General features: G+C 37.9%; 1 protein-coding gene across 1 annotated transcript in view; it reads left to right on the top strand.

Annotated features, from left to right (window-relative positions):
- The window catches only part of NBEA (neurobeachin), a 513,899-nt gene that overhangs the window by 5,988 nt on the left and 482,321 nt on the right, over positions 1-25,590 (top strand). The window contains 1 exon segment of the mRNA XM_035900172.1: positions 17,368-17,379. Within this exon segment, the coding sequence (XP_035756065.1) occupies positions 17,368-17,379 (12 nt within the window).

Below are 25,590 nucleotides of genomic sequence, written 5' to 3'. Positions count from 1 at the left end.
ACTGTGTACTCAGTTATACTCTAATCTTTCTCTCCCCTCCATATTTTCCCTCACTCTTCCCCCCGCCCCTTTGCTTTCAGATGAATACTCAAAGGGGTAGAAGTTAAGGGGCATGGCTCATTACATTCACAAGGTTGACACCTAGGAGGCTGTGGTGGAGTTTTTTTCTTTTGTTAATGCTTTTCAGTGTCTCCACTTATACTTTTCAAATATATGAATCACTGTCTACATTACATCGTTAAAAAAACCCCCAAACAACCCAACACCCAAAAAGTGCATAATCATCTCTGAATTCCTACTGAAGTGTTTGTTCCCCTTTCACACCATATTGAATTTAGTCAAAGGGGGATAAAATCTGTGATTGGGTTAGTACCAAACCTGAGAGTTTTATATCCTGATAAATACTGTGCACAGTATTAACACAGCTATGTTAACTTAATAAGCTATCCAAGCTATTTTAAATCAATCTGTTAATCTTACCTGTTCATTACTTGGTACTGCGCTTTTTTATTTTTGCATCTTAGTCTGTCTCGGTAAATCTACCATTTCAAATCAACTTGTGATGCTTTCCTGTTACTACAGCATTTTGTAGTACTTTCCACAGAACAGTATCATTGCAGCTACCTCATTAGTTGATATCCTGTATGTGCCTGGTGACCAAAGGGTCAGTGTAGCAATGTGTATTTGTTTATTAAGTTCCATTTATTTTGTGATGGAATTTGATCCTTAATTACCACTTACTTGGAAATACCCTATTGTGGAGTTTAATTCTTGCATAGACAGAACCCTTAAGCTTTCTTTAAGTCTGAATCAAATTCAGAACTTGCTTCAGAGGAGGCAGATCTCTTGAAACACCAGTTTTGAGTTTGGTGATCTACATCCCACTTCTGTCTTGCAAAGGTTTGGCTTGCATGTACTATGAATGATACAGTATGTAATATATGATATTTAGCATAAAGATAATGAAAAATTTAAAAAAAAAGGCTTAGTTGTGGAGGGTCACATATTGCTTCCTTAATGATAGAAATATCTGTTTCAACTATAGGATTACGATGGATTTCAGCTATTTGAACTATAGTTGCATAACTTCCACTTTAGGAAGATTGTTAATGACATTCATCTCTAAGAGAAAGATTATCTGTTATTTCCAGTAGAGAAGCACTTCAACTTCTGATCAACCCAATGGTTCTCCCTTGAAATTTGCGTTCTGGTAATTTTTTTGGTTTAGCATTTGTTCTACTTTTGAAGTACATGGAAAATAATAATCTTCAGTAAATAAGTAAGTCTAAGTAGTTTTGATGTTACTGAGATTTATACCAATGCTGTAGATTCATTTATATTAATGCAACCCTATAATGTGACTACCCTGCTTTAATTTAAAATTTGGTTGCATCAGTGAAATTGTTCCAACAACAATTCACTGAAAGCTTGCATAAATGTGAATACTGCTTATGCTATTCAACATCTTACAAATGCTTGACTTCTATATTTGGAAAATGATGTTTCTTTCACTGCCCTTTTGTTTACAGTTGGAAGCCTTTCTTAACTATGCAGAAATAGGAATTAGGTTTTTGAATTAGCTGAAAGTGAGATAGGGCAAGATACTCACTTACAAGGGAAATTGTTATTCATTTGAGCACATTTAATCATGCTTTTTGGTACCTGATGGCTTTTGTAGTACTGTGACAGTGTAGAAAGAAGGATGGAAATAATCATAGGAGTAGAGCCTTCTAAACTAACTCCAGCAATATGGCATTGTAATCACTTTTACGTGATCTCACTTTTTATCTTTTAAGTCTTCATGTTCTGTGACAAATACTCAATTACATAAAATTTTCTGACTTTTATTGACTTTTGATTGCCTGCTTTAAGAGCCATTGTAGCAGGTTTTAAAATTTTTTTGTCTTTTGGTTTGTAAAAAGAAAATGTTTTGAATATTTATAAACACAAGTATGAATTTGGAAACATGTCCTTTGATTCACAAAGGAGCCTGTACAAACCTATTGAAAAAAAGACTCCTTCCTACTACAGAATCATGGAAAACAATAACACATGCTTTCATTACATACAGAATAGTAACCATGAAATACACGTTCAAGCTAGTAATGAACTGACTGAAGCCAAGCCCTGTTTTAGATTGCTCATGCCTAACTGATCAGAGTTTGCTCCTACTTGCAGCAATACTTGTGTAACTCACTGCATCCAAAAAATACTTCTTGATTTAATTGTGAGCTAAAAATCTTCCTATGTCACTTCTAGTGTTAAGAACCTTAAATTTAAAAAAAAAAAAAAAAAAAAAAAAAGAGATTACTTTGAAATCAGGGGAGCATTCTTCCTTAAAGTTGAATTTATGTTTTATAGCTAGTAGAATGGGAAAGCTGCCTGCCCCTTCCAATAGGACATATACATCAAAATGTAGCTACAGAGTTTTGTCAGCTCCAGTTGTGTAGCATCTCCATAATGTGAGCAAATGTACTGAAGGATTGGGAACGGGTAAAGCACTACAAGTGTAAAAGAAGGTCTTGAAAAGCATGGGTTGAACTAGTATGTCTGAGGATGTTGCACAGGGAGAATGAACTTCCTAGTGGTCTGGAGAATGGTCTTGGGGATTCAGCATTTTTGCAGAAAGGTGTTAGCTGCAGCTGTTTAATTGTAGGAGTTGGAATGTTGAGAGAATGGGGCAAGAGCTGTTGCCTGAAATGAGAAGAAAAAAACCAATTTTGTAGGAAGAAAGCAGCTTCATCCCTCTTCAAATCATAATTTTAATAAATGTAACTTAACATATCAACAATACAGCTTTCAGAGGCCCCTTGATAAGTTATGGAAAGAGGAAGGAGGTAAAGAACGTTACTAGGTGGTGTGTTATACTTTCATGGCTGGTGACTTTTGCTGGTTTCTTTTGAGTTTGAGAGCTCCTGCAAAAGCCATCATTGTGAACTCATCATTTACATGTCCAATAGGATTGTGTGCCTCAACATGTTCCTTTGTGAGCAAGAAGTTTGATGACAAAGTTGTCAAAAAATTAATATCAGCACCCCCTCTTTTCCTTCTGTTGCTCCAGTGAAATACATTATCTGTTTTGGCAAATGGCAAGGTGTGTGGTATTTGCGAGTCATCTGTGACTGATGGCTACTTGGCTCTTAATATTCATGTGCTGAATAGCTGAAACGTACAGAAACATTTATGTAAGACAGCATTTGACTGAATAAGGTCTTCCAAGAAAGATGATCAGGAGGTGGGAGCTATTTCATTCTTCTAATTCTTTTTCCCTAAAAAGATTTGTGGAACGTCTACCCCATGTTTTAGTGTCTGAGGTTCCAAAAATCTTCTCTTTATTTTTCCCTCTGTGTCTTCAGCTATGACATTTATACCTCCAAATGACCTTCAGAAGTCTTCTGGGTTTTGTTTGGTTTGTTTTATGTAGCTTTTAGGAGATTTGAAAGGCTTTCTCGTCCACTGTGTTCTTCATGGAAATGTTGCATCCTCCATTGGATCTTCTGGTATCTTAGAGAGCATTATGTGAATGCAGAAATAGACTTACAAGAAGAGCCTGTTGCATCTGCTGAGTTGCATCTACTGTCCAAGGCTGAGGTGAATTGAGTCCATCTGAAAAGAAACTTCAACATACTGTCCTGGGCTTGTATGCAACATACTTCTTTCCCCCTCCCCCCCTGCAATCAAAATCATGTTAACGATCATGCCTCTTCATTCATCTCTTTGGCACTAACACTACAATATCTTCTTGAAACTTCATAGTCAGAACACTTTCATAAACTAGCAGAATCACAGAAATGTCAAAGGTAGAACAGCTGAAGATGGAAGGGACCTCTGGAGGTCTCTAGACAAAATTCTGTACTTAAAGCAGGGTCACCTTGATCAAGTTGCTCAGGGCTTTGTCTGGCTGAGTTTTGGATATTTCTAAGGATGGAGACTCCCGTGTCAAGTTTTTACTTAAGTGTAAGTGGAGTTCCCTGTGCCCATTGCTATTTGTCCTGTCACTGGGTGCCACTGAGAAAAGTCTGGCTCTCTTGTCTCTACTCACTGCCCACCCTACCCCTACTACAAATACACATACATATTTATAAGATCTCTTCAAACCTTCTCTTCTTAAGGCTAAACAATTCCAGCTCTCTTCAGCCTTTCTTTGTACGTCAGATGTTCCAGTCCCTTAATCATTCACACATTTAGATCTTTATTCTGCTTGTGCAGATAATAGTGCTTCCTTTCCAAAAAGTGGGAGGTGGAGTCTGGGAAGCCTTTTAATTATAGCAACCCTTCTCCTCATCTCACAGTATGAGCTGCAGTATCTACCACAAATAATCCAGTCAATATTGCTATGCCTAACCCAGCAAAGGACAATTTGCACCACATGCAGCCAAGAAAGAAAACAGACCTCCATGAGCCACAGCAGCGAGTGTTTGCTTTTCATCTCTAGTGCCTGCTTGTTAATAGATAGCCTTGGACGAAACACACACACAAACCCGAGAGTGTCTGTCAGTTCTGCAAATCACAGTTGTGGTTGTAGGTAAGCTTTATTTCTTGGATTTCAGAAATATAAAATGTAGCTACATTTGATATTCTGCTGAAAATATATGAAGTTAATATTAAAGGCTTAGTAGTCAGTTAATGAAACTTTGTGACTCTTAACGTATGCTATAAATACTACCTTCTTCAAAGAATTAGTATGAATTGAAATTAGAGCCATTAGCATAGTCTGCAAAGTTACAGACACTTGATAACAGAAGGAAAAAAATGCTAATATTCAGTATAGAGCCAAAGCTGTTGAAGTTCTGCATTGAGCCGGTTGAAAAGGATAGATTCGTGACTTTATATATAGTCTAATTTTATAGATGAAATGTTCGATTCCACTTTATATGTGTATAACTGTATGTAACTTAGAAACTGTAATATATTGAGCAAAGATGGTTGTGTAACAACATTTGTATAGTTCATGTTTCATGCAAAGAAAATAATTCTTTCCTTCAAAGTAACTTATAATGTACAATAATAAACACATTGTGACTGGAACAATGCGTAGGCTTAGTCACTGAGAGACAGTCAGTCTTTGATGGTTGATCCAGTACAGTATTTGGCATTTTAAAGGTGGTGTTCCCTGAAGAGTTGTTGATACTGTCTTTAAAACGGGCTGTTCTTCAGTGAAGAAGTTAGTATTTACAAGTATTTCCTAGAACCCAGAAGCAGGTTATGCCCAGGTGTCACAGTCATGGCGACTTCCCTTATCACTAGTACAGATGCTTTTTATAAAAAGGGAAAATTAATTATAGTAAAATAGCTTATATGAATTTTTTTTTAATAAAAAGTGATTAAATTCTATTTAAGAACACCTTTGGATCTACTTGCTTTGTTGCATGTCCTGGTTTAGTTGAAAAATAGTTTTCAAGTCTGTAATCCTTTTTCTCACTTGAAAGTGTAGTTAACTAAGCCAGCTATCACTTTTTCAGAAACCCAACAGCTCAAACTAATGCAAATGTAAATACACATAAAACATGTATTAAGAGCCTTTGGTGTAACTATAAGCAACAGTCAAAAGGAAGGATGGGAAAGGGGTAAGCAGGAGTTTCAACTGAATGAGGCTAAACCATATAAGCTAACACCTTTTAGACTCTCAAAGCTGATACTTCTCCAGTTGGGTCTGTTCTTAAAAGTATTAGCACAAAAAATGCAAATTAATTGTTTAGGTGAAGTTTAGCTATTAAGAAAAGATACTGTTGAAAGGAAGCTTTACATTTAAAAAAAACCTCTTAACAGTATGAGTGGAAAACCCTGAGTACAACAGGTTATCTTCTCTCAGTAATGCCGTGTCCATCTGGATTTACAGAGACCTTGAAATGACTGGATAAATGATGTTTTATTAATTTTCAAAGTGTCTGAGGGAATTACCACCGTCTGCTAATACCAGAGTCTAAGTCCACATGTGGGCTTCAAAATGCTTTAAGTGTTGAATTTCTTAAGTAAGAAATCTGTCTCTTAAAATCAAACTTAAAGCAGTTAAGTTATGACATAACTGGCTTTTCAACTTACTTTAAGTCAGTCGAGCCCTGTTTTAGGCAAAACTTACTTCACCCTGAAAAGAGAGTAGCACATATAATGTATTTTCTTCTGGCTGAGATCATTCCTAAATGTGTCTTGTACCAAAACCTGATATTATCCAGATGTGCAGAAAAAGCCGTAAGAAGCTTGAAGTGTTGATACAATCTAAATCCTTTCTGGAGGTCAGAGGAATCTTAGGAGCATATTGTTTAAATTACTATTTCAAAATTCTTCTCTCGTATGCTCCTTGTGGAGTTACACTAGATTTTAGGGCTTCCTCAGTAAGGAAGCTGGTTAAGCAACCTGAACTAAATTGGTGCCAGCCTGCTAACGTAGGGATCCAGTTTTCTGAACTCTGTCTGTGGTTGTGTTATGTCTTTCTATATTACTGTCTCTTAAAGTGTTGTGTTTCCCCCCAGCCCGTTATAGGTACTAGGGCTTTTGGAGGTAAGTGGCATTTCTGGGGGAGAGGATTGGGTTTTTTTGCTTAAGCAGTACATCTGACCTGGCTCTGTAGGTTTTTGCTGCATTAGTTTTTCAAAAATCTTGAATTTAAAAGTTTCCTTATTGTATGCGTTTTGTAGAGTATAACCTGTTGAGGAGACCACATACTTCATAGTACAAGCAGGATGTGGTACAAGCTGCAGCTGACAGTGCAGCCAATGTGAATTTTGATTTAAAAATCCTTTAAGAAATCCTGAAGACTTCCTGGGAGATAGGAAGGAATTGTTTGTGGTCTGAAAACAAATCCTGACTTAAGAAAAACGCCTTGGCATTTCCATTTATTTAGAAAATTGAAATCCAACTAAATAGTCTATACTTAGTGTAGCAAAATGAGGTCTTTAAAACACTATAATGAAAGGCTACTGAGGCATTATTAAAAATTAATACAGCCAAGAGAGTTACTGAGGAAAGTAGCATTTAACAGTAATTGTTAATACATTTTGGTACTGCTGTATGGTGAGTAGCTTCCAGCTTCTTAATCTGTGCTCTGTTTCCCAAGTAATATTTTTAATTATTTTTTCAACATTTTTTTTCTTCTCTTATATTTGTAAGTTGAATAACCATTCTAGGTCAATAGGTTTGTACTGTGACTGAAAACAAAGACTTGCCTCAAGTCTTTTATTGTTAAAAGCATCCAAATAAGCTATAGAGGAAAAATACTTTAAGTAATCAGACCAATCATTGGGGAGTGAGATGTCATAGAAAAAAACTATATTATGATGCTTTGTGGGAACAATGCCTGGGATAACGCTCAGGTTTTGAAGGTGTTGGGGATTGGGGGACGGGAGTGATACAGCCCTGATCTCAAAGTGTGTATTGGGTTTGGATCGCAAGTTTTTGGTAGCAGGGGGGCTATAGGGGTGGCTTCTGTGAGAAGCTGCCAGCAGCAGCTTCCCCTGTGTCTGATAGAGCCAATGCCAGCCGGCTCCAAGAGGGATCTCGCTGCTGGCCAAGGCTGAGCCCATCAGCAAAGGTGGTAGCGCCTCTGGGATAATGTATTTAAGAAGAGGGGGAAAGAAAAAACAACCCTGTGCAACTGCAGCTGCAGAGAGGAGTAAGAATATGTGAGAGGAACAGCCCTGCAGACACCAAGGTCAGTGCAGAAAGAGGGGGAAGGAGGTGCCCCAGGTGCCGGAGCAGAGATTCTGCTGCAGCCCATGGTGGGGCAGGCTGTTCCCCTGAAGCCCGTGGAGATGCACAGGGGAGCAGATCTCCACCTGCAGCCTGTTGAGGAGCCCATGCCAGAGCAGGGGGATGCCCAAAGGAGGCTGTGACCCCGTGGGAAGCCCGCGCTGGAGCAGGCTCCTGGCAGGACCTGTGGACTCACGGAGAGAGGAGCCCAGGCAGGAGGAGGTTTGCTGGCAGGGCTGGTGACCCCGTGGGGGGCCCACACTGGAGCAGTCTGTTACTGAAGGACTGTACCCTGTGGAAGAGAACCGTGTTGGAGCAGTTTGTGAAGAACTGCAGCCCGTGGGAAGGACTCATGTTGGAGAAGTTCGTGGAGGACTGTCTGCAGAGGGAGGGAGCCCACACTGGAGCAGGGGCAGAGTGTGAGGAGGCCTCCCCCTGAGGAGGAAGGAGCGGCAGAGACAGCGTGTGATGAACTGACCCCAACCCCTATTCCCTGTCACCCTGTGCTGCTGGTTGGGAGGAGGTAGGGAAAATCAGGAGTGAAGTTGAGCCCAGGAAGAAGGGAGGGGTGGGGGGAAGGTATTTTCAGATTTGATTTTATTTCTCATTATCTTACTCTGATTTGATCAGTAATAAATTAATTTCCCCAAGTCAAGTCTGTTTTGCCTGTGGCGGTAATTGCTGAGTGATCTCCCTGCCTTTATCTTGACCCAGGAGCCTTTTGTTATATTTTTCTCTCCCCTGTCCAGCTGAGGAGGGGAATGGTAGAGCGGCTTGGTGGGCAGCTGGCATCCATCCAAGGTCAACCCACCACAGAGAGACAGGTTTGGTTTAAATGATGGAAACATTTTGAAATACAATTCTTAAGGAGATACAGAAAAGCTGTGGGTTAAATATTCTGTTTATGACTTTAAACAAGAATGGCAGTTTTGTACAGAGGTTGATTGGTGTACACTACTATTAATTTCTCTGTATTTCAACAAACTTGTTTTTCAGCTTTTGAAATCTGTGGACTTTCTTCATTGCATTGACATTTGCAGTGGTGAGGTATAATTAAAAAAAAGTGCAATTGATGCTCTTGAGTGATGAACAAGGTTTAGTTGTGCATACTGACTGTCCTAGATGCATTGCTGTTTCTGATACACCCATAGATTCTGACTGGTTATAAGAACTGGCAGTAGCTCACAGCTCTTCAGCAACTCCACTGCCGCCTCTGTAAAGTCTTGTTTGACAGAGAGGAATCGGCTCGTTCTCTCATGTAGATTGCTGATGTCTCTCTTCATACACATGAAGCTATTTAGAGACTTCTTGGAGGACCGTGTTACCAGTAAACAGCTTGCATTAAACTTCTTGTGTCACTAATTCCACGTTCTGCTTCAATGTGATAAAAGTACTTATGTTTCATGCTCTATAGGTTTTACTTACACATCTAGGGATTGTGTCCTGCTAACTGGTGCCCCTTGCATGACAGATCCACTAGAGATGCATGCCCAGCTTTCACACAGAAAGCCCAGAACTTGGGTCGCATAGGATTTGTATCTCATAGCTATGTTGTGCTTTTTAAGTGCTCGACTGACAGAAAGAAGACTGTAACTGTTCTTCTCGTGGAGTGTTCATAGTGGTTGAGATGTTTTACCCTGGCTTGGGATATTGTAATTGTGTATTAAAAAGGAAATTAAATGTTGTTTTTTTTTCAAGTCTGTCAGACAGCAACTGCTATTTAAAACTCTCTAGTATTGAAAGAAAAGTTTATTTGTTGTGGTGGTGAATAAGTTACAATATAAATGTAACAAAGAAAGAACAGGAACTTTGTAAGTTTGTGTCAGTTCTGGATATGTTCAAAATTCACCCATGTAGCTTTTAGTTAAGCATAATAGTGCCATGGCACAGTTACTGTGAGATTTCTTTTGTTGCTGGAAGGTTTTTCTATTTTTATTTTATATATTTTTTTTTTTTTTTTTTTTAGAAGAAAGGAGCAGGGCCATGTTTGAACTCCTTCCTTCTTATCACTATTATATAGTATTTTACCTTCTGGTTGATTGCCAGAGACCAGTATGTGTGTGTGTGTTCTACCAGGAAACATTTGATTGTCTTTATCTGTATTTGGTATTTATACTGTGGATGCTTACATAAGATTTTCTTTGTGTAGGTGAGATCAACATTGTTTAAATTTGTGTTCTTTTTAAATTGCAGAACTGTTCCTTTTTTCCTTGCACAGGGCCAGTTAAGACTTTCACAGATGTCTGGCACATTTAATTGCAAACTGCCACTGAACTGCGCACACATTGTTCAGTTGGATCATCTTTTCTTGTTTAAAAATTCATGGCAAAAAAGGAAAGAAAATGGAATGCCTAGTGAGCACCAGTAAATTATAAATGTAAACAGAAGCATTTGGAGACACTTCTGCAGTATGAAAAAATGTTAATGTAGATGATGTTATCCAGCTTTGAATCGCAGGATTCTGAAGCCTTGAAGATGAACTATGAAGGTCGGTTAAAACCAGAATCACAGAATGGCAAGGGTTGGAAGGGACCTCAGGAGATCATCTAGTCCAACCCTCCTGCTAAAGCGGGTTCACCTAGAGCAGGTTACACAGGACATCATCCAGGCGAGCTTTGAATATCTCCAGAAGAGAGCCTTGGATCAGTACAGAATGTTAAATCATGACTCTTAGAACTATCTAGAATGGAAGGTCTCTTATTAGTGATAGTCAATACAGAGAAAGCATATATTCATGTGTAGGCTTTGGGGGAGGGCGTGGCAGAACACATGCAGATCTAAAAATCTGATACCTTCCAAATACTGTGCCTTTTTTTTTGTTCGGATATATTAAAAAATTGTTTTTACTTTTCTTTCAAAAATGTTAAAGGTTGCTTGCTTAAAAACCATGGCTTTATTGAACCTGTACGGTCCTCTTTTCCTCAACAGAGAGCAGCCTCGTGGTTGTTCTTGGTTGGTTTTGTTGGTGACACATTACTTGCAGGTGAGTAATATTTGTCCCCTTGAGATGGAGGGACTCTATAGAGCTGTTTACAGTAAAAAAGCTACATGTCTGCTCTAAGTAAGCAGATAAAACTGGATAAAAAGAGGAGCATATCTATTTAAAGAGGCAATTTTAGTTGTTTTAGACATTTATTGGCCAATTATTTCCTTTTTGTTGTTCTTCAGTTGGTTGGACTTTACATTCTTCAGAATGGAAATTTGAGTTAATGTACTTAAAGATTCACTTTTTTTAATACTTTACCATCTTCACTATTTAGATACAATTGCATTTTTAAAGTCTCCATTTGATCTCCAATAGTAAAGTTCACTGTAATCCTTGTCATAAGTGAGGTCAAACAGTGGGTTATGGCTTTACTTTCAAATTAAGTAGAGATTGAATTGTCATGAAGAACAGGTATTGAAGATGCATTTCAATGACCGTATTTGTGGAGTACTGGGTAGATATTGCTAGCGAGGGAAACAAATCAAGTATCTGATGCAAGCTTTCAGTCTGTTTTGTTTGTTTCTTTTCTTCTTTTGTAGGCCCATTTGATGAGATTTACATATGTTCTTCCTTCAGCTTCCATAGCTTCACTATTACAGCTTATCTGTAGCTAAAATTACAGTAATTGTTTTTGAAATTCTTAAATAGTTTTCAAAGTGATGGTTACTTATGGAATGAAACTAGGGCTACCATACTTTTTTATCCTGAGTAAACAGATTACAGTTTCCTGTACTTAAATTTTCATGAACATCAAAGCTGTGCCTATTCTTACAGGATTTGGGGCTAATTGTCTTTTTGGTTTTGTTTTGGTTTTTTAAATTGATTTCAAATGAAAAATATGCATATATTTCTAGCTCTGCATTCCTTAAAATGAAAACATGCTTTTCAAATAATGTTCACAATATTTGAAGTGTGAAGTATTTCTTCTGGCTGGAGTATTTAGCAAAATACTTCTTTCCATAAAAATCCATTATGTGCTTATATTAACTTAACTGTACTACTTTTTGTAAAGAACAATGAAAAATCGGTTTCAGAACTGTGGGGTGGTTTTGTTGTTTGAAATTTTTTTTGGTGGTGGGTTTTTTTTTTTTCATTTCTTTAAAATATATACCCTTATGGAAGAAAAAATGACACACTAAAAAAAAACAAACCAAAAAAACCACATAATGAAACAATCTCACTTGATTGAGGGCAGATTTAGGAACCAGAGTAACTTTCAAAAGTGGGATTTACACAGTTCTGAAAAATCTCTTCCAAATTTCCTGGTCATCAATGTAAAAGACATACTTTAAATCCTTTGTAGTATTTCCTTAGGCAAAGAACCAGTACTGACAGGTAAGCTCTTGTACTGTTAACATGTATCTTGCACACTCAGGTTACAAAGTGAATTTCGGATTGGTCTTAAATGTTCAATTACGGTACTAAACATCTTGTGGAACTCTTACATTCATCAAGAAGTTCTATATATTTTAAGTGCTAAAAGGGAGCTATGAGGGCTCCTCCTTTAACTTAAAATGGTTTATGGGAAGGAAAAGACGGAGGGGGAAAAAAACCCTTCAACACTCAGTAATTTCTCAAGTTCAGTATTTATAAAGCTGTGTTCCAAAATTACTTCCTATATTCCTTTTTTCTGGTTCAGTTAGACATTCTTGCTGTAAGAATGTGTGCCTGTATTACGCTAAGATTTGATTAAAGATGTGATTTATTTATTTACTTAAGTGAAAATACTGGTTTGATATGATATTCTTGGTTTATTTTTATGCCTGAATATAGCATTGCCACTCATAAGCCCATGAGATTTCTGCTTAGGTCCTTGATTTGTGGTTGGTGAAGGAGGAAAAGAAGTGCCCTCTTGTCTTCATTGTGATTTTTTTAAAATTTTATTTTTTATTTGAAAAACTTATTTATTTTAGTAATAACTATATGTTGTGGCACTCAGTAATTCTTGAGCTGCGGTGGGGTTCTTCCATCAGAGTTTTTTCAACTTGACAGCAACAGTATATTCAGTAGTTGACTGCTGGTGAAAGAGGATCTACCAATAGATAAATGTGACTGAATGATGCCATTCCATGTTTAAATTATACTATCACTATGAAAGATACACTCTAAAACTTCAGTCTCTTCCAGTGAGACATCAAGAAATCCTTTTAAAAAGAAAGACAGGCTAGGTTTTGGAATTGTGAAGCTGGAAGCTAATTTTTTTTTTCCTGTGCTACAGTCTCGCTTTCTACAACTTCGAAGAGGGGGAAAAAAAAAAAAAAAAAAAAAAGCTGGTCAATCTGAGAACAGTTTTCAGATTTTAATTTTTCAAAGTACACCATCATTTTTCCTAAAACACAGGCAGAAAACCTGTAATAACTAACCATCTGTTGTAGAAGTTGTCCTCGATAACACTACTCTGTGTGTGTGCAGTTATGGCTTCCTAATTTCTTTTTACCAGCTCTGGTTTAGTCTCATTCCATTCTCCCAGATTTACAGTATTAAGTGTAATTTCTAAAACTCCTCTTTTAATATGTTTTTGTAAACCACCTAAACACAGATTTTTTTTTTTTTTTTTCAGGTCCCTCAGGCTGGGATTCTTCCCACCTTCCCAAAGACACTCTCATATGCATTTAAAGAAAAGTTAGTGGTCAGGCTTCATTATACTTTTAACAGGAAATTTATCTCTTAAAGGGACTTCTGTGAAGCCAGTCTTGCACCCCGTTCAGGTCTCGGGAGATTTATTAAGTGTATCAGTATAAAGTTCATGAAACCTCAGCTACAGCCAATGCAGTGGCAACATCCTACCATGGACGTACTTTGCACTGCTGTTGAACTGGCCCTTTGTTGCTTGAACTGATTCTTAGCTGTGAACTTACTCATCTTGCCACTGATCTCAGCTTGCTATCCTGAGGTCAGCTTGGGTCAGTGGTCAAACTGTAGCCTGTATATGCATGGCTACCTGTAGCAGGCACCATTTTTGGTCCCTCTATGCCCAGATAAACTTCAGTCTTGTACATCCTTGAGATCACATACCTTCAGAGTGTTGCTGGCACACTTCTGCTGAAGTTCCTTTTTGCACAGAACAATGGCAGGACCATCAGATCATCTGAATTAATAAGCCTTTCCCTCCAAGTTGGTTGTAATTTATCTGCTGATTTGGAAAGCTTATTCAGGTATCCAGAGCAACATGAGCCTATCAACACTATAGAAAGAGGTTGCACACCACTATAGTGTAGCTGTGGTAAGGAGAATGTGCCAGGAGTTTGTCTTGTGATTATGATGTACAGGTGAATGACAACATGACTGTGTTGCTTTACTTCCATAAAAAAGAAATCTGAGTTTGTGTCATGAAATAGATCAGGTTTTGTGAGTAGCATGTAAATATTGGTTTGCCTGTCAGAAGTTCCTTTATGTAAGTGATGAACTTAAAAGAAAGCTTATAAGAAAGATGAAGGAAAACTTTTTACCATGGCCTGTAGTGACAGGACAAGGGCCAATGGTTTTAAACTGAAAGAGGGTAGATTGATTGAGGAAGAAATTTTTTACAATGAGGGTGGTGAGATGCTGAAACAGGTTACCCAGAGAAGTTGCAGATGCCCCATCATTGGAGGTGTTCAAGGTCAGGTTGGACAGGGCTTTCAGCAACCTGAAAGGGAAAGATGTTCCTGCCCATGGCAGAGGGGTTGAACTTGATAATCTTTAAAGGTCCCTTCCAATCCAAACCATTCCATGATCTTATGAGCACTGTCTGGCACATGAGAAATGGGCATTTCATTTGCTTAGATGATATAAATAGGAGCTATAGTCTGTCCCTCTTGAGAATCTGTTTCCGTGGGATCTGTTTTTCATTGAGGGCGCAAATGGAGTGCACAGCCTGTCTACTCAAGGGCCTTAGTCTATGTTCTGTGTTGTATTTTTCCTAATTCCTTGGTGACTGAGGCTTGAATGTCGTCAAAGGGGGGAGAGGGGAGGCGAGAGGTGAGATGAAGTGCTTATGACCCCTGCTTGTGACAGGGGGCGGGGGAAGCTTAGGTGCCATTGTTGTTTCAGTCACTTAAAACTGTTAGCTAGGATTTGCAAATCTGTTGTGTTCTTGCAAGACCTGCTCAGTCAGAGGATGAAGAGAATATCTCTTAGCTGAACCTCATATCCCTTGTGATTTGGATTTTGTATGCTAGGTACCTTTCTTTCTTAAACCTGTTTAAAAACAAGTAAGGGCTGCATGGATTCCTCTGAGTGAACCAGATTCAAGCATGAGTCTTGAAGGTTGAGGGAGGTTATCCTCCCCCTCTACTCTGCCCTGGTGAGACTGCACCTGGAATACTGTCCAGTTCTGGGCTCCCCAGTTCAAGAAGGATGAGGAACTCCTAGAGAGAGTCCAGAGGAGGGCAACAAAGATGATGAGGGGACTGGAGCATCTCCCCTATGAGGAAAGGCTGAGAGAGCTGGGCTTGTTTAGCCTGAAGAAGAGAAGACTGACTGAGAGGGCACCTCATAAATACTTACAGATATCTTAAGGGTGGATGTCGTGAGGACAGAATTGGACTGCTCTCAGTGGTGCCCAGCGACAGGACAAGGGGCAATGGGCAAAAACTGAAGCATAAGAGGTTTCAGTTGAATATGTGGAAAAACTTTTTACTTTGAGGGTGACAGAGCACTGGAACAGGCTGCCCAGGGAGATTGTGGAGTCTCCTTCTTTGGAGATATTCAAAACCCACCTGGATAATGTCCTGTGCAACCTGCTCTACTGCTCTAGGTGACCCTGCTTTAGCAGGGGGGTTGGACTGAATGATCTCCCAAGGTCCCTTCCAACCCTTCCCATTCTGTGATTCTTCTGAATGGGTGATGGTCATCATCAGATTAGGATGCTTCTCAGGCTGTGAGCTGCATTAAGATCTGCTATGTTGAAGCTGTCCAACTTCAACAAGGGCTCTTCCTTGATCTGCTCCTTATGCTCTCTCTTCACACTCCTTCCATGTAGGGATAGTAAGTTGCTTAATTTTGTCAGGTAGCTTGTACTTCCATGGGATCTGATCTTGACAGTCAGTGGGTTGTTGGTATGCATGCTGCCCTTTGCAATTTATTGTTTCACCTTTTCTGAAAACTTCTGTCTCCATTGGAAGAACTCCTAGCTTTAATGGCAGGTTAATGTTATGCTGGCTTTTTCTCCAGTAAGATTAAAAAATCAAATCATTCATTCTCAATGAAGGTCATGACTGAATTTCTCCTCAGATGAGCTTAATTTATTTCGATTTTGTTCTCTGCCTTTCAGGCAGAGGCATTCCTCTATATCCTGGATCCAGGGAAATTACCTTCTTACCATGATGAATCATGGTGTTTACATTACCATGTGTTTTTAAAGATGCAGCCATCTTTGTCTAGAAGATACCAAAGTTGTATTCTGTTGTGTCAAGACTTTATACAAGGTCATGGACATAGATTCAATTCAAAGTTAGAGAATTCTCCTTACTGGACATCAAAAGGTTGCTACCTGGAGCTTCTTTCTCATTTCTGTCAAGCTGTGTGTAATCAAAAAATACCCAATAACAATGCTTTTTTTGTCAGAGCAGTTTTTCAAAACTTTCTATGTGGATTCTGAAAAATAGTTCTAATAGCTTGTGATTTCACAGGATACTGCACAAGGATTGTTATTTCTCTTGGAACCACCCAACGTGTTTGTGCCATATAGATTTAAATATAAATAAATAAAAGTTACAAAAGGATATTTTTTTGTATATATGATTACAGTTAGCTTATGGGAGCCAAATTGGGGGTTTCATCTTTCTTTCTGTGAAACCCCTACTGTGACAAGATCCAAGATATTTTTCTGAGATCAGCATCACCTAGGAGTTAACTTAGTCCTTTGGCTAATGCAAATGAGCTTTTGGTAACTCAGTGATGCGATAGTGTTAGTGGAAGAGGGCTGGATATGTCAGGATCCTACAAATCTTTGTTGGTACTTAGCTATGGGTATACCTTGATTGGTTCTTTGGAATGTAGTCACCTTATTTTTCAGATTACTTTTATCAGAGTGAGAAAAGATCCTGTGTTAGCTACCAGTGCTAGTACTGGTATTCTGAAGAGCCACACAAGTAGTGCAGAGGACCCACTGTGGACAAGATATGCATTTTAGGGGAAGTTACTTCAGACTAATTTTGGTCTGGTCCTGCTTGTTAGCAACTGACACCCACTATTTTTGAGGATCCAGATTTCCATGGATTGATTTTTGTGTGTCCTCCTGGAGTGCACCTTTCATTTCAGTCATCTGAAATATACTTTGTGCACCCAAGGTCATGTTGTGATGTGAACTGAAGCATCCGCATTAAAAATGGAAAAAGGTAGATGATTTGTTTCAAAAGCACACATCTGATCTCATGAAATATATGGTGATAACGTAGACCTACTCTGAGTTCTATTTTTATAGACTTATTTTTTTTCCCCATTTAGGTGCACTAATGACCAATCCTCACTTCCTACCTGATAGTTAAGCAGAGTTGATACCTAGGAAGAACCTTTTTTCCAATTAGCACTGCTAAGGTAGATATAAAACTTTGACTGTATTTTTTCTTAGTCAAAAGTAAAGATAATTCCTTTAACTAGTTCTTAATCTAAATTTTATTCTGTTTAATCTGCATTTTCCTATTATGAAATTAATTCATTACAAAATACTGAGTTATTTATTTATGAGAAGTTTTGCATCTGACTGCTGTAAGTATTCAAACTGTGTTTGGCTGGGAAAACTGTGAACCATTACACTGTCCCCTGTTCCAGGGATCCTCATATTAACCAAGGAAACATAAAGGACTGATTTAATCAATCTTACGGGGATTACAAGAGGGAAAAGCTGAAGGTTATGTTTAGAGTCATGCTAACCATGCCTTACAGTCTTCACACCATTGTTTAAAAGCAATGCAATTTTAATTTTCAGAACATTCAAAGTGATAACACCTTGTTTATGGCCAAAATAAGAAAAATCTAGAAACAGCATATGTTTAAACAAGTCTGATAACCTGGAAAATTTTGTGATTTCTGATGCACCCCCCCCACCTGCCCCTTGCCAACTTAATTCTGTTATGATTTGATTTTTTTCAGTAGAAATTTATTTTTTAGTGGATGCTGTATTTTTGGAGGGGGGGAAAAGTGATTTGGTTTTTGGTTTGGTTTTTTTTTCCTCTCCTCCTCCTCCCCCCCAATATTCCTTTGTGATGGATTGACCCTGGCTGGATGCCAGGTGCCCACCAAGCTGCTCTATCACTTGCCTCGACAGCTGGATGGGGGGAGAAAATAAGGTAGAAAAGAACTTGTGGCTCAAGATAAAGGCACTTTAGTAACTAAAGGCCATGTGCAGCAGCAAAGGAAAGCAAAAAGATTTATTCTCTACTTCCCATCAGCAGGCAATGTCCAGCTACTTCCCGGGAAGCAGGGCTTCAGTATGCATAGTGGTTGCTCTGGAAGACAAATGTCGTAATAACGAATGCCCCCCTTCCTCCTCCTTTCTTTTAGCTTTTATTGCTGAGCAGAGATTATATGGTCTGGAACATCCCTTTGTCAGTTTGGGTTAGCTGTCCTGGCTATGTCCCCTCCCAAGATCTTGCTCGCCCCCAGCCTACTGGCCTGTGGGGATGAGGTGGGGGGGGGAATGTTGGAGAGACAGAATGGATGCTGTATGAGCATGGCTCAACAGTGGCCGAAACCCCTGGTGTGTTATCAACACCTTTCTAGCTACAAATACAAAGCACAGCGCTATGAGGGCTGCTCTGGAGAGAATTAATTCCACCTCAGCCAGACAGAACACGTCCTTTTATAGGTAGCTTCATGTGCATGGCCTTCTGCGTGCTTGCTCAGGAAGTGCTGAGTTAACAACTGTCTGAAGTAAGATACGGCTTGTGTGTGTGTGTGCGCTTTGGTATGTGTTTAAACTCATGCATTAGAGTCCACTACAAGAAAATAAATGGTAGAAAATTGGTGCTGCCTTGGACCAAATGGAATTTCTATGTGCTCTGGGAAGGTAAGTAACCTGAGTCTGTCTGTACAGCTGTTAATTCCTCACCAGAGTTTTTCATTGTGCCTCTTTCACTGGAGATTTTATTTTTTTTTATTTTGGGACTGCAAGCATCTCCTTTCACAGGAGAATTTTGATCGTTTTCATTAAAATATGTTGGCTTAGAACACAGTGCTTATGGCAAGTTGCACCAAAGGCTGACCTAGCCCAGTATATACTGTTTTTCAAGAGCGGGTGCATAGGGAAGAGTTTAAGAGCAGGGCAAGCATGCAGCGAAGCCTTTTTTTCATGCTCCTCTAGGAAAGCATGGCTCTGAGACTTCTTAGGTGCCACCTTTGTGCTGAACATCAGTCAGTGGATTTCTTCTTCTCCCCTCCAATGAAATTCTCTGCTGCTTTTGAACATATGTAAAATCTGTTTTAGCATATACTCCTGTGGGAAGGAATTACAAAACTGATTGTGTAGTATTTGTTTTTAAATCTAACTTCTCCCAATTTAATGTGGTACCCCTTAGCTCTTTCATTTCAAGAGCTGTTGATTTTTGACTGTACCACCCATAATTTTATAGGTGTCTCATGTTTTTCTCAGATGCCTTCTTCAAGCTGAAGAATCCTAGTTTACTTACTTACTTGTAGGAGGCTACTCCATATCTGAACAGAAAAAATATAAGTGCTCAATTGAAAAGTATTTTAAAACCAGCATTTCAGTTCTTAACTGGAGTGAAAAGTGTTTTCTACGATTGTACCTTTCGGTCTTAATTACTGTTTTGTTTTTGGGGTTTCTTGTTCATGAGCTTGCTGGAACAGATTGAAGTCATAATCCCTTAGTTTTAAATCCCCTAGTTTTGAAAACATACTGTTTGTTTTTCTCCCCTCCCACCCCCCCACCCCCCCGCTTAAGTATGTGATACATGGAATAAATCCTTATCTGTTTTGTTTACTTGCTCCTTCTGTCTTACTAGGCCTTGCATCCCTGCTGATACTGGTTAGATCTTTTTGTCACAAGTAATTGCAATAATGATTTAGGCATGAGACTGTTTTACAAGAACTAAATTTTATGACCATTCATTTTTTCATTGGAAAGAGAATACTGGGGAAATTTGTGAAGACCATTATTAAAATATAATTGGAAGATTCACACAAGCCTGATTTGGATTAAATTGGTCGCTTAGAGGTAGCTGAGGTTGTTGCTACAGTGACAACCATAGAATGTAGCAGTGATGCTACCTTGCTTCTTGCCTGGCTTTATCTACCTGTAAATTTGTTACCATGACATAGTTTGTCAGATGACATACTGAACTTTGGTAATTTATCAGAAGTTTTCATTTAAGTGGATTTTTTTTTTCTGATGTTTATATAGCTATCAGAAAGTTATAAGGATAAATCATTATTAGAAAGTAGGATAAAACTCCTCTCTTGCCTTATACAGGGCATGAGGACCTGTGTAAGTGTATAATAGTTTTTAATCTTAAAATGTTAAAATACTTTAAATGTCAGATTGTCTATTCTTTTCAATGATTCAAAGGGAGCACAGAAGTACTAGTGTGTTGCTTCTGGTCTTTTTAAACCGCATCTCAGGGTGCTGCTATTTTTCTATATTCCCTTGGTTCTTGGCAGGAGAATTCAAAGGGACGTTGTTTGGCTTTTGTTAAATCTTCAGTATTTCTCATAGTGGCTCCCTTAATTTACTGTCTGATTTTTGCAAAGTAAATTACACTGATGAAGCAGAGATGTGGCTTTTGTTGCCTAGGTATGACAAATTGGCTGGTTTTAATGGTCTAGTCTTAAATATAGACAAACTGTGGCCATTTTTCAGTGCCTTCAGTTGCATATAGATCTGGTCAGATTATTGTCTAACTCTTCTCTAGTTTAGTTCTCCTAATTTCAGGCACTTTTTCAGTCTTTTTTATTTAGTTGTTTGTAATAGCCTAACCTGGTTTTATGAATTGGTGTCAAAATTCAGTGTGTTACTTAACACCTTTGAGATTAATCCTGCTATGAAGCAGTGTGTTAACATAGGTATTAACTGATCAATGCTCACAAGAATGTGACCAAAAGCATGTAGTTAGATGGCATTTACCATGTGACAGAATGGCAAAATACTGCAGACTTCTATATTTCAGCAAAACCTAAAGTAAAAAAAAATAATTTTAAAACCCCAACTACCATCCTGTGAATGGGAGGGTGGTATCTCTTGTCCTGTGACCAAAGGACTCTGCTGCAGGGCTCTGGGATGAGTAATTAAAGATACTGGGGAGTAGCTTTTCTTTTCCTGGAATTGAGTCATACACCTGTTATAAGATTGTGAGATTGTGTATTTGGAAGCACATCCAGCACTACATCATGGGTTCTCTGACAAGTCTTTTATTGAGACTCTGATGACTGTGAATGTGTCGGGAAGGGAGGATAAAATGAGGTTGGAGAGCTGGTGGTGATTACAGTGTCTTAACAGATACCAAGCTTGAGGCTGTCGTCTCTGCAGATGTACTTTGTAGCCATTCAAGGAAGGGAAGAGATAGAGAAGGACTCTTACAGAGGTGGGAAAATGCTTGAATTAGAATCTATCTTTCAGTTGACCTTAGAAAAACTTATTTTTTCTGTTTCCCTTGTCTCAAGAGATTAGCTCCTTATTTAGGAACCAAATTAGATCTCTCAAATTTGGTGATGCGGATGTTTTCCTAATCACCTAGTGATTAATTTTCAGTTCATTTGAGATCCATTATTGCACAGTCAATATCATCTCTCTTCTTGTGGTATAGTTAATGGTACTGACATATTCAAATCTGGGATTTGTTATTTTCTTCTTGGAGCTTTAAACCAGTTTTGTTTTGTTTTTTTTAACCCAGGCTTTTCTATTGGAGTATATTTTTATATTGGCTATGCAAATTATTATACTGGTATTTGTAATGATTTTTGCTGAGCATTTTTGTTACACTTGATATAAAATGTATCATTACATTTCTAATGGAAAAGATATGAATATATATGACTTCAGACCACATTTAGAATAAAATCACTGAAATGTAAAGTTCATTATTTTGCCTCTTTAGGCCTTGTGCATATTTTTGCTTTGTGCATCTGTCTCACGGGTACTTTTTTCTTGGTTACAGGACAGTTGCCTAGTTAAAATAAGTGTTTTCATTCTTGGTGTATTTTCTGACCCAGATGCAGTCATTTTTGTGATTCTAGCTTTGCTTAAATGATAAAGCTTTTATTGCAAGCTTCATTGTGTTTTGGCAAAGAGCAGTCTTGTCCATTTATTTCCATAAGATTTCAAGCCCAGAGTTAGTAACTGTGCTAGTCTTCCTTACAGACTGAAGACTTTATCAATTGGAACTTAGTTTCATGTATGACATTTTCCTTAGAAGTCCTAACATTTTGAAAAAATGTAAGCAATAATCTTTTCTTGCATCTTGTGGAAAACTGCCATTTGAGAATCTGAGTAATGGATTCATACAGTAAGTTTTGTCAAAGCTGTAACTTGTAAAGTTTTATAAAATAGCTTTTGGGTACCAAACCCCCAAAACAAGCAGGCTAAGTAATGTGTTCTTATGGCAGTTTTATGAAAAACCCCCACTTTTAAACTTTTTGTTATTGTTAAAAAAATCCTTGTCTCTACTTGTTTGTCAGTTCTGCATTGAATACCTAGCCTGAGGCTCATATTTTCTTCTCTGCTTCAGTGATGTTATAATTGAGCATGTCTAAGGAGACTAATGGAGATACTAATTAGGGGCAATTCCTAAAAGAAATGGTGTTGAACACTGGAGGGCAACATCACCATTTGCTGGAGACTGTTGTCAGTCTCTCTGTGTAGGAGCATCCGTGCTTACACTCAGTGCTTTATGCCCGCTACCTTTTCTACTACTTGTACTGTTCTTCACATCTTCACATATAAGTTACAATGAATGTGACTCTCACAGCTGACTGCTAATGTGGCCTTTGCTTTGCTGTTTCCTGCAGTGTAATGATTTAATGAGTACCCAATTTTAGTCAAGCTTTAAAACAGCAGTCCAGGGGTGTCTACTTTTAATGAACTCCATTTACCACTACTTGGTAATCAAAAAGTTATCTTCTATTCTGTATAAGCTAGTGGTTTTTTAACATTGATTCAATGAGTATTTTCAAAATGCATACCAAAAAGATAAATTTCTTTATTAGATGACCAGGATGTGTGTCGAACTGAATTTGGATGGCAACTGTGTTTCATTCATGTATATGAAAGAGCATTTTAACAAGTTTTTAAAATAGTTTTAATTCTTTCATGAAGTTTTAAAAATATATAATAGATACGTGCTTGATATTGTAGTATTGATCAATATGTTGATAAGGAAATTGAAAAATTAATGAGATCAGTGTTCCAAAACAAGTTAAACATACCTGTAGCATCAATTAGACACCTCTGAAAACCTGGATCCACATCTCCTAAAGATTTTAAAAATGTATTTTTTTAAAAATCTGTGTGTCTCTTAACCTGTTTTTTGGAGCGCAACTTTTGTGTTCTTATTTGCAGCTAGTTCAGATAAAATGTTCTCATGCTTTTCATTAAATGGGATAAGCCATTATCTACTTTGCTTCCTGTAAAAACCTAATGCTTATCTTGTGTTGTACCACTTTGGTCTCTGCTTGCTTTGACATGGGACTTGCCTTTTGATTCCTGAACTCTATTCCTGATGCAAACATGTTTTTGCAAAGGTGTTGGCAGATAGCATTTTCATACTGACATCTCTTCAAGGATAACTGTTTCTTTGTGGACCTGCTTCAGCATAACCAAAATTATCTTTTTACAGTTAGAGAGTATTTTTGATTGTTTCTTTACCTGAAGTAACATGGGACATCTCAGTATTTACACACAGACTTGGTCTCAAAGAAAGTCTGCATGCCCCATATTTTATAGCATATTTATTTATTTATTTATAGATATTGGAATCGGTAAGTGAGGGGTTTGCATTCAAATTTTTTGTAGCTGTGCTAGCAGGTGTGTATAAGTTTCAGTCATGGAATTGTTTGATTCAAGAATATATGATAACATGGTAACAACATTGATATTGAAAACTTGGGAGAAAAGGCACTGTGGAAGTGTGAATCAATGAATGAGCAACTAATAAGTAAGAAAACATAGCTATTTTGGTAGAAATGGTTGGAAGAGGGAGGAAGAGAGCAAAGAGAAATAAGGTGACATTTGAGTGATAGTGTAAAGAAACAATTTGGAATGCAGAAGATTCAAGAGACGACATCTCATCAAAAAGAGATTAATATTCTTGGTAACATGGAAGATGTGCGAGAAGTGGTGTAAACCACAAGAACAACAAAGAATAAAAATAAGGATAAATGCGAAGATTTGAGGAGTGGGAAGAGGGAGAAAGGAAGGATGCAGGTAACTGGGGAAGGAACAGTTAAACATTATACTTTTATTTTGACTGAAAAAATACTATCTTTTAACAGTTTGTTTGGTCTGAGGATCTGTTCTTAACATTTGGTTTTAATATCCTCAATTTGCAAATTTGTGTATATGATAAATGACAGAGGAATCTAGGTTGAAAGCTGTTAGTTGTCAAAGGTGTTTTCCAGGCTACTTGCATTTCCTTTCCTTAGATCAGTGAGCCATTTAAACTGGAGTCATGCTGTTAGGTCTTCCATGGTTGCACAGTCTTCAATAGCAACTGAGGAGGCCCTTGGTTATGCAACACCGCTAATCGGGCTCTAGCCTGCCTATTTTCCTCCGCTGTGTCAAATGCTCCTTGCAGTTCTGGAATCACCTTTTCCTATCTTCCTGGAGCCCTGCATGGGCTATGCTTTGCAGCCTCTCTGAGAACATTTGCTTGTTTGGCTCCTTCTCATATCAGACCCACTGCTGTAATACCATGACAAAAAGTGAAATCTACCCAAATCAAGGAAATACAGTATTTAAACAGAGGTAGATAAATTGTTGTAATTGAAATCTGATAATGTGTTAATCTTCTACTTGGTATTTGCATCTTGTAAAATAGCTTGGAATGTGTCATGTGAAGTGTAATATGTTTGTAAGTAGTATAGTTGCAAGGTATTTAACGTATTGGAACAAAGTAGATATTTCTGCGACATTTCTGCATTACATTTTTATGTGTTGATCTTTGCATGACTAAATGTTTTATTTCGAAATTTCTTTATTCTTTGTGTAGTCCATGTGATTCATGCTAGCTAGATTTAGTAAGACAAAGAAAAACATGGAGGGGTCCTCAGATTTATCTGCTTCACTGTATCTTGTCATTTGGAAGTATTGTTTTAATGTTGTTGGAAATTCCATAATTTGCCTTGATATCAACTTCTTTTAAGGTTGAACTGTGACATATGTAAACATTGTATGTATAGTCTCTTATCTTTTTAATTACCCATCTAACAACCTGGCTGAAGGAAGAAAAAATAGTATTTTGTGTTTTGGCTGATTTGCGTAGATTTGAAAAATACTGCTTGTGCTTTTAATGGTTATCTTCTTATTTCTTTTAATAAGCTTCCCTGATTCAACACCTGCAAACAAAGCCCTTTTTTAGAGATTAGCTGGAGCTTACCTCTGCATATCCAGCAAGACTAAAACAGGGTTTAGAATGGTTGTTTTACAGATAAGTCATTTAAATGACACACACTTTGTTTATATAGTGAAATTGTATGCCTTCAAAAACCTTGGTCGCATAATTAAAGACTGATGAATTTGTAAAGGTCACAAACTAATCTTTAATTTTTTTTAATCCAATGTTTTTAACAAGTAAGCCTTGTTCTCCAGGGATTTGGTTCCCTAAAAGTATGCGTGTGGAAAACCAAATAGTGTTTTTACTTCAAATTGTAGTATAAATGCTTATCATCTCTTGCAGGCATTTTAGGAAGGTATGCTGAACACAGACGCTATAAGCTGTGTGAACTGCAGTCCCACATAGTTTATATGGGTTCAGTTAGTTGCCAGT

The sequence above is a fragment of the Egretta garzetta genome, unplaced genomic scaffold, assembly GCF_000687185.1.
Source record: "Egretta garzetta isolate BGI_Z169 unplaced genomic scaffold, ASM68718v1 scaffold40, whole genome shotgun sequence".
Lineage (NCBI taxonomy): Eukaryota > Metazoa > Chordata > Aves > Pelecaniformes > Ardeidae > Egretta > Egretta garzetta.
The sequence above is the reverse complement of the archived record's forward strand: the minus strand, read 5'-3'. Positions and strand labels throughout refer to the sequence as shown.